This window comes from Penaeus japonicus, unplaced genomic scaffold (assembly GCF_977035675.1).
Source record: "Penaeus japonicus unplaced genomic scaffold, GWHDUDI00000001_assembly GWHDUDI00000004, whole genome shotgun sequence".
In the NCBI taxonomy this organism is placed as follows: Eukaryota; Metazoa; Arthropoda; class Malacostraca; order Decapoda; family Penaeidae; genus Penaeus; species Penaeus japonicus.
The window spans coordinates 942,858-952,857 of record NW_028234406.1 but is presented as its reverse complement, the minus strand read 5'-3'; the positions used below and the strand labels follow the sequence as shown (position 1 = coordinate 952,857).

General features: G+C 40.5%; 1 protein-coding gene across 7 annotated transcripts in view; it reads left to right on the top strand.

Moving 5' to 3' along the window:
- The window catches only part of Pka-R2 (cAMP-dependent protein kinase type II regulatory subunit), a 186,958-nt gene extending 177,157 nt beyond the window's left edge, over nt 1-9,801 (top strand). For all 7 annotated transcript variants that reach the window (XM_086535858.1, XM_086535857.1, XM_086535861.1 and 4 more), the window contains 5 exons: nt 4,782-4,888; nt 5,805-6,066; nt 6,731-6,889; nt 7,624-7,726; nt 8,371-9,801. In XM_086535858.1, coding sequence (XP_086391984.1) covers nt 4,782-4,888; nt 5,805-6,066; nt 6,731-6,889; nt 7,624-7,726; nt 8,371-8,501 — 762 coding nt within the window. In that variant the 3' untranslated portion in view covers nt 8,502-9,801. The remainder of the gene's footprint in view (nt 1-4,781; nt 4,889-5,804; nt 6,067-6,730; nt 6,890-7,623; nt 7,727-8,370) is intronic.
- The last annotated feature ends 199 nt before the right edge of the window (nt 9,802-10,000 follow it).

The following is a 10,000-nucleotide window of genomic DNA, read 5'->3' as shown; positions in this document are numbered from 1 at the left end:
GAAGAGGGATTTTTTTCTTTCTTTCTTTCTTTTTGACGCCACGGAACAGTCAGCAGTCGATCAGACGTCGAGTGTCCATTAAGGTGATGGCGGGGTCTTGATTGATCCACTCAGGGGTTGTCGGTGGGGGGAAAGGGATGAGGGTGGGGGGGAAAAGATGTGGGTAGGGGAGAGAGAGGTGTGCCTGTTAGGGGGAGGGGTGTTAGGAGGGGGTGCCTGCAGGAGGGAAGGGGTGTAGTTAAGGGAAGGAGTTGCAAAGGGGATTGGGTCGCTGGATTGGGATAGAGGGGGAGGAGGAGGGGACTGGGGTTGCAGTGTGCGGGTAAAGGGGGGTTGATATGGGTACTAGGGGGTTTGGAGGAAAAGGAGAGGGAGAGGGGTAAAAGAGAACAAGGGGTGATGTAAGTGCGGAGACAGACAGACAGACAGACACAGAGAGAGGTAGAGGGAGAGAGGGGCACACACACACAGAGAGAGAGAGAGAGAGAGAGAGAGAGAGAGAGAGAGAGAGAGAGAGAGAGAGAGAGAGAGAGAGAGAGAGAGAGAGAGAGAAGAGAGATTGAGAGAGAGAAAGAAACATTTAAAGATAAGTTAGATCTCTTCCCTATTTTCTTTCTGATACCAAGGAAGCTGAGGGAAGGAAGAATACTTCGTGGTTCTTCCCTCGCTGCGCGGATGGGTAAGTAACCAGGGCTGGGTGGACCTGCATTAATCATTTAGAGGCTTTTCCGCGCTGAGGGACTTCGCATTTGATAAGGATCAGGTGACCGCAAAGTGTCGCGTAAGACATGATATGTTTACAAATATATATATATATATATATATATATATATATATATATATATATATATATCTATATATATATATATGTAATTTGTATGAATTTTAGATTGTATTGTCTGCTGTTTGATATATAATTGGGAAAAGAATGTCCTCCCCCCTCCTCTCTCTCTCTCTCTCTCTCTCTCTCTCTCTCTCTCTCTCTCTCTCTCTCTCTCTCTCTCTCTCTCTCTCTCTCTCTCTCTCTCTCTCTCTCTCTCTAACCCAAACCTCACCCCTCCCTCCCTCTTCCTCTCCTTTCCCTCTCTCTCCCTCCCTCCCTCCTCCTCTCCTTTTCCTCTCTCTCCCTCCCTCCTTCTTCCCTTTCCCTTCCCTCTCCCATTTCTTTCTCCTTATCTCCCTCCTTATGGCTCATGAGTACGTGACGCTTGCCATGAGGCGGCGATGGGCCAGCTGCTTGGTTGACGCGCACTTTGTATACTAATTAGACCAGCTTTACAAACGATATCTGACTCTTGTGAAAATAACTCACTACTCTCATGCCTACGAGTTTTTTATTTATTTATTTATTTTTTTAATCTATGAATAAGGAGGAAGGATACGCTGAGCGATCAATCTTATTAAATTCAAATAATTGTTTTAGCGTAGTTAGCCAGCTGATTCGTCGTTTTTTCCCCTCGAGTAAACGTTTGATGCACTTCGGGAAACGTTTGTTTACGATCGGATGAGGATGTTTGTTTACAGAGCGCCCGATATTTCACGAAGGTTGGGGGTTGGGGGTGGGGGTGGGGGTAAGGGGGGTTAGGGGGTATTCTAGCAGCGTCTTCTTGATAGACTAATAATACGAAAGGAGGAAATTTAATGGGTGGAAAGAGGGAGTACTGCTCCGTGATTTCAAAACTTCGTGTGAGACAACTGTGAATTTATTTTATGTATGGGTGTGAAAATGGTATCTTTTTAATTTTTATTTGTCGGAAGTTAAGGGAAGGAAGTATTACATTATTATGGTTTAGAATTTAGATGTTCTTTTTACTCACAATGTAGTTACGACATATATATTGAATTATGGAATACGTATCTCCACTTCTCGTTACGAACGACAGTGGAAGCCGGTAAATTTGCTCAGTACGTTTCTCGCCCTTGTCTTGGGCGCGATACAAGTGGCAAAACTGTGTCGGATGGACCCGGACTCGAATTCACCAATCTAAACACTTGCACCTTATTTCCTCCAATGGCTCTGGAGGGTCACTTCAACCGTTCTTCCGAGAAATGCAATAACCTTTCGAAGTGAAGGTTAAGGAATACTCAAGGTGTGCGTTGGTATCAAGTGGGAAAATTCCGTTGATATGAAGACCTTGTTAGTCACAAAGTGTTCCAAAGGGCAAGCGTGATTGATGGGCAGTGCCCCATCGCCACAAAGCTCGGAAGACTTGAGACGCGCCCTAAACTCCGCCCGTGTTGATTGCAAAGGTGCTTGGACAGAAACCCGCCTATTTTCATTGGTTCTTATTGAACCTTGACGTTTTTAGAGTTTTCAGTCTTAGTATTTGAAATAAAGTAACTGATTTATTAAAATAATATATATTCTTACAAGACTACAAACGTTTTTTTTTTTACGTCTGCAAAATAAGCAGCGCGGCAATCGAGCGCGGAGAGGACTCTTTGGCCATTGTATTTCGCGTGTTTCCCCAGTCATGCTCGAGCCCTTCCCAGCTGATGTCATCAAGCCAGAAAGCCACTCCCTCCTGCCAGCCTCTCCTCTCCCTCCCCGAAACAACCTCCCGCCTCTCCTCTCCTCTTCTCTCCTCTCCTCTCCTCTCGCTACATCGCCTTCCTCTCGTCTCTCTTAATGGTAATTTTGAGGAAATTGCCTCTAACGACATGCATATTTCGCAGCTTGGGTTAATGTCCCTTAAGTACTTTAAAAATTTATTTCTCTCTCTCTCTCTCTCTCTCTCTCTCTCTCTCTCTCTCTCTCTCTCTCTCTCTCTCTCTCTCTCTCTCTCTCTCTCTCTCTCTCTCTCTCTCTCTCTCTCTCCCTCCTTCCCTCCCTCCCTCCCTCCCTCCCTCCCTCTCACCCTCCTGCTCTTGACCTCTGTCCTCCCTTTTCTCACTCTTCCCGCCTCCCTTTTCTCACTGCTCCCACCTTCCCTTTTCTCACTCCTCCCTTCTTCCTTTCTCCCTCCTCCCACCTTCCCATTTCTCACGCCTCCCTCCTTCCCTTCCTCTCTCTTCTCTCTCCTCCCTCCTTCCTTTTCCTCACTCCTCCCTCCTTCCCTTCCTCTCTCTTCTCCCTCCTCCCTCCTTCCTTTCCTCCCACTCCCGGATGTACCTCCCCGTGACGTCATGGGCCGGCCAGGGAGCGGTGTATATATAAAGTTGACGGCGATCATTCGTCATCATATCTGTCTTGAATCTCGCGGGATAAACCTCGATCTTAATGAAGCGGGTCGAGCTTTTATACTGTGTGACACACAAGATTGGTTGCGAGAAGAGAGGTGGATGACGATGAATAGATGACGGTGGTCGGAAAGGCATCCGTCGTCCTGTTGATGTGTAAAATTGGAAAAGGAAATGGAAGGGGGGGTGGGAGAGGGAGAGGGAGAGAGAGAGAGAGAGAGAGAGAGAGAGAGAGAGAGAGAGAGAGAGAGAGAGAGAGAGAGAAGAATTCGAGGGAAAAATGCCGGCGGTACGTAACACGATACACGTGGTACGATTCGGTAAAAGAAATCAATTTGAATTAGTGCATGAAAAGTTGTCTTAGCAAGCAGAAAAGTCACGCAGGAGCAGCATTCAGTAACAACAACAAATCATAACTCTCTCTCTCTCCCCCAAAGCATAATGTTTACACGGTCTACATAACACGATATATGTATTTCCTCTCAATGTAGGCTTGGCGAATACAAAAAAGAAAAAGAAAAACGAGGTTAGACTGCCTGTGATAGCATAGATTATCTCAGGAACGCAGAGTAAGCGCTTACATTACCGATAGTCAATATTTAGTCAAGAGCTCCTACACAGGTTAGCCTTATAGCAGCTTGGTTGTACAGCTGTGTTTTGCTGGAACAACACCCCAACTCCTCATCTCTCCATGACTTGACTCATCCTAAACAAGATGCCCAATGTAACAATGCTGCGTCCTTTAGCCTCAGTCGATAAGGCTGTTCAAAATAGCCATTAGAGAAAATAATAGTCACAAGCGGTCCTTCAAAGTCAAAGAGCCAGTGGGCGCGAGACACGCTTCTTGAAGTCGCCGGTACGAAAATGGGAGAAAAAGAGGAACACGCCTTCAAAAAAACTGCCTCAGGACGTCAAGAGATCAAGGCTTGGGTTTGAAGTGATGACAATAGTGTTTTTATGTTCATGTTTTCATTCTTGGTATTCTCTCTCTCTCTCTCTCTCTCTCTCTCTCTCTCTCTCTCTCTCTCTCTCTATATATATATATATATATATATATATATATATATATATATATATATATATATATATATATGTGTGTGTGTGTGTGTGTGTGTGTGTGTGTACATATATATATATATATATATATATATATATATATATATATATATATATATATATATATATCGCTCTCTCTCTCTCTCTCTCTCTCTCTCTCTCTCTCTCTCTCTCTCTCTCTCTCTCTCTCTCTCTCTCTCTCTCTCTCTCTCTCTCTCTCTCTCTCTCTCTCTCTCTCTCTCTCTCTCTCTCTCTACTCTCTACTCTCTACTCTCTCTCTCCTCTCACCTCTCTCCTCCCTCCTCCCTCCTCCCTCCTCCCTCCTCCCTCCTCCCTCCTCCCTCCTCCTCCTTCCTCCCTCCTCCTCCTTCCTCCTTCCTCTTTCCTCATTCTGCGCGTCCCTTTCCATGAATCCTCTTCCTCCGTCCTCCGTTTTCCGATCGGTATCCATCTCTTCCCCATCAATATCCTTCCAGCAAACACTAATCACGCACAAGGTCCTTAGCCCACGACTTCATGGCACCCTCTCTCCTTTTTCTTTCCAGGATCAGATGGGCGAAGTGCTGGACGCAATGTTCGAGAGGAAGGTGACAGCCGGGGAAAATGTCATCAAACAGGGTGACGATGGAGATAACTTTTACGTTATAGAATCGTGAGTATTTTTTTCTTTTCTTTTTTTTTTTGGGTGCAAATATTACATGACTTTTTTCTCTTTTTTCTAGTCTTCGTCATCATCATCCAGTCTTTTTTCTTAGTTCTTAGCATCATCTTCACGAACCATACAAGGAAGAAGGGATTCGATTCAATGTGTAACCAGTATTTCTTCATTTAATCTTTTGATTTTTTTTTTCTCTCATCCATTAAACTTTCCTGACCTTATCATTTTCCCCATTCCTTTAAAGCCTTTCTGTCTTCCCTTTGCATTCTGCACTATCAACATTTTTTTCTTTATTCATTCAGTCACCGCCCCCTTCCCGCTACCAATTCACCTTCCATGTAAGAATTTATCTGGTTTCCTATGATATTTATGCCACTGATATTTATGGAAAGCTAATTTTAGGAAATGCACCTTCGCAATGACTTTAACCAGATTTCCATTGCTCAACTTGCATTGTCAGTCCACAATGGGGGTAGCCATTCCATTGGTTTCTTCTAATTAGACTTGAGGCTTTGTTAGGAATATAGGAAAATAATACTGGACCAGAGAGAGTTGGACTTTCAACTTGATTGATAAAAGATCTTAAAGGCAAAGAACAGTGGAAGGTTTATGTACAGTGTATTTGTATGTCGTGTCATATTGCGTCAGTGATTAATTTGGGATATGGATTTGACTCATTTTGGGCTTTTTTGTTGGCTGGGTGGTATTATATCCTGGATGAATATTACTCTTTTTGTCTGTTTTTGTTCTCATTAGAGGAGGGAAATTGGAAACCACGAGATATAAAAGGATATCAATAAGTCCCATTGCTTCACAAGAGATGTAATTATAAACTGGTTTTAGCCAGAGTTCCTCTCTCATTGGGCTGATGGTCTGTGGGTCCTCTTACATCTGTCCTCAACTCTTCCAGGGGTGTCTTCAATATCTACGTGAAGACCGCCAGTGACCCCGAACCACGGTTAGTTGGGAAGTATGACAACGCTGGCAGCTTCGGAGAACTGGCACTGATGTACAACTTGCCTCGAGCTGCCACCATCCAAGCCACAAGCCCAGGAGCTCTGTGGGCCATGGACCGCCAGACCTTCAGGAGGATTCTGCTCAAATCTGCCTGCAAGAAGAGGAAAATGTATGAGGCCCTCCTCGAGAACGTGCCCATGCTGAAAACCCTCGAGGTAAGAAGATTTGTCAAATTGCTGTATTGTTTGCGCTGAATGTTGTATTGCAAGTGGTAAAGAAGTTAGTGAAGTTATTATAAGGATTGCCTTTTTCATTATTTGGATATAATTGTAATTGATGCTGAGCTAGATTGGTTTAACTTCAGACCATATTTCTTCACATTTTAATTGAATATGTTTATTAAAATGATGAGAAACACAAGGTCCATTCTTAACTGGGATATATTTGCTTGCTTTGACCCTAGGATGGGTATTGATGGCACCTGTGCAGCACTCCAAGGGGGTTTTATTACAGAGTAACCAAGATTCAAGTGACAGTCACAACCTTTCGCACTCTCTTTCATTCACTCATTATAATACCAGAGTCATCTGACAGGCTTGATGAAAGTAGCAGAAGGCTAGGATTAAAGTCCATATCAGCTCATCGTGATCCTTATACTCAGTGTGATAAATGTAATTAGTTTTATTGGGGGACAAAAAACTTTTGGGATCATAAACTAAACCTGTTTGGGTGAATATCATAGTGATTAGAGTAAATATATATAGAGTTAAGAGAGTTATTACTCTTAGTTCACTAAAGAAACACAGGACCATAACTCAATAAATATACCATTGAATTGTGATACATCTTATTAATTTTTTTTTTTTTTCACACTTACAGAAATATGAAAGGATGAACCTGGCAGATGCCCTGGTGCCCAAGGTGTACAGTCCAGGTGAGCAGATCATCATGCAAGGAGACTCCGCAGATGGCATGTACTTCCTTGAGGATGGCACCGTGCGCATCACCATGACCAACTCAGAGAACCAGGAGAAGGAGGTAACTTGCAACTTACTCTTTTTTCTAGATTATCTTTCTTTTGAAATTTTGGACGAAAACTGACTTTGTTTTCCTGTTTGGTTTTCTTTCCTTGCAGGTATAGTCACTATTTTTTTTCTATTATTCTTTGCAAATTTTTAATGTTTTGCTTGTTGACCCATTTGAAAAAGGTTTATGGTATTTGATTATTCTTATTGCTCTTATATAACTATGTTTTTTGGGATGAGAAGAAGTAAGTGTTTTCTTAAAGATATGGCAAAGAGCTAAATAAGTTTGAAAAGGATTTCAGTTTGGTTTTGAATCATAATATTCTTCATATTTTTCTCCTAATGAGACAATTGGCATATACAAAATAGTTGAATACTATCAGTCAAGGGAGTTAAGCACTACCATGGGCAACAGGAAGAAGAATTTTTATAATTTGAGGATAAGGATCAGATAAGTCTGATCCCCCTGCCTGATATACTTTGGTTATAAGCCTTTTAATGTTTTGAAATTTTACCCTCATGTTCTGTAATGATAATATTTTCAAGCTTTATTGAAGACGAGTGTTTATTCTATTGAGAAATGCATCTAAAGATGTATTGATGACTTGAGTGTTTAATCTATTAAGAAATGCATCTAAAGCTGTATTGAAGACTTGAGTGTTTAATCTAATAGGAAATGCATCTCTTTTTTTGATGAAAGTTACCTAAAATATGGCTCAATTGCTAATATCATTTTTTCTTCCACAGATCAGTCGAGTTTCAGTAGGTGGATATTTTGGAGAGCTTGCCCTGGTGACCAAGAAGGCACGAGCAGCTTCAGTTTATGCATGCGGGAAAGCCAAACTTGCTTGTAAGTATAGTGTCATAAGGATATACTAGTTTTGATCATTTAAGAATAGTATAGTTCCTTTTTTCTTCTTTCTTTTTTTTTTTTCTTCTTCTTTTTTGAATGTGTGAGTAGTTTGGGATAATTATTTTTGAACCCCTTGCTGCTGAGGCCCATCTGTGATGTGATTGGCAAGTGCCAATCTTTGTTCACACTGTCCATGCCCCACAAACCTGTGCACTTCCTCCGACACTACACCCCTAACTCTGTCTGTGTTGCCTCTTCATGCTGCCAGCTGGACTAGAATGGAAAAACATCACAATCTATAATTTGGTGTACTTTTAGTCCAATCAAGTACACAAAATAACAGAATATCCACAGCTGTTTCCTAGTGTCTGTCACCACACATTCACAATGTGCCTTGGCCATAGGGAGGGGATAAGTTGCAAAAAGTCTGTTGTTAAGGGGATTAAGATTGTCATACAATTTTTCTATTGCTTTCCTTCCTTTGGTTTCTTTGTTTACAAATTTTGAGATATAGCATTATTTTCTTCATTTGTATAATTTTCTGAAATTCATGACCTGTATTTTTATTTATTTATTTTATTATTAATATATATTTTTTTTTTTTTGAGTAAGCTCCACCTCACGCCCATTTATCCTTTCAGTCCTTGACGTGGAAGCCTTTGAGCGCCTCCTTGGACCTTGCATGGACTTGATGAAGCGCAATATCGAAGATTATGAAAACGAACTCCTTAGGATCTTTGGCTCGAAGGCTAACATCTCCGACATCCGATGAAGAACCTCCTCCAGTTTGTAGCTCGCTCGGCGGTCACCAATGTTAATGCGTCTAAGGGTGGTAGGTGGTGGCTCGGGGGAAGGGGGGAAAGGGGGGGTTGGTTAGGGGGATGTCTCCTCATCCATCCTCAACCGAGGTGAAAATGACCACCAAGAAAATTGTGAAGGAGATGTATGATAAGTATGATGATGATAATGAGGAGAAGGAGGAATTTAAGAATACTAAAGAAGAAAAATGATGATTAAATATGATTTTAAAAAATGATAGTTGTAACCATGTAGCTCCTGTTAGCTTTGGGATTCCTTAGTTTTCATGCCTTTTGGCCGAAGTGAACATAGAGGTTTATTAATGTCTCCTCTCTGTTTGTTAATGGCTGCTCTCTTTCTAGTAAAGCAAAGTAACTTTGTGTTCTTATTTTTCCCCAGTTGATTAAACCAAGAAAAAAAATTACTTGATTTGGGTGATCATAACACATTTTCCTGTTTGACAATGCTATATATGTTATTTTTGTTTTGAATGATTATGAATTTGTATTACCATTGGACTATTGGCTGTCATATATGTTAATATATTATTTCCCCTGTATTAGAATGCAATTTTGATTCTGAATTCCATATTACAGTTTCTATAGATGGGACACCTCAGTCGTATAGAGCAATCTATATATATATATATGAATATATACTATACATTACATAAATTATAGACACACAATCTAAAATTGCACCTCAGAAACCTTTGTAAATTACCAAGAGCTTCCTTAGGTGCAAGTTTTTAACAGTTTTATGTTATTATGATTTTATTTTCTTTCTTTCTTTGACCCCTTGTCAGGAGGTTGTCCCCATCTTCATTTTTTTTTTCCATTTGACCAATGAAAAAAAATATACATAAATAAAAATAAAAAAGAAAATAAATGAAAAAAAAGATAAAAAAATAGTTCTTCTATTCTAAGAAGGAATTATTGTCATTCTTACCTGTGGTTATCTGTTAACATTTATGTAGATTACTGTAATTTTGTCTAGTGTATAGAACTTGTGTTCTCTCCTCTGTTTTAATTAATGTTGGTGAACTTCAAGTCCCTGTAAATTCTTGTGTGATTTTTTGCCCTTTGAGAGGTGCTACACTTAAGAATTATACATATATCAAAACTATTATTATGTCTGGCCTATCATGTACTTTTTTAATAACCAGCATACTTTCGTAAATTTTATGGGGCCAAAAAAAGAGAAAAAAAGAAAAAAAAAAAGAGAGAATGAACAGAAGAAAACAAAAATACAAATAAAATTGTGTAAGAGCTTTATCTATCTCTATATATTTTTTCCATGTTACTTATGTTCATATTCATTAAGAAAAGAGGCCTTTTGTTTCAATGGTTCGGGTGGTTATGTGTAACAGAGAAAAAAAATAAGAAAAAAATATATATGTGCCTCATTTATAGTTTCTCAGGATTTGCTTTATTTTCCAAAATCATTTTTTTAGTCCCCTGCATCATAGTCTGT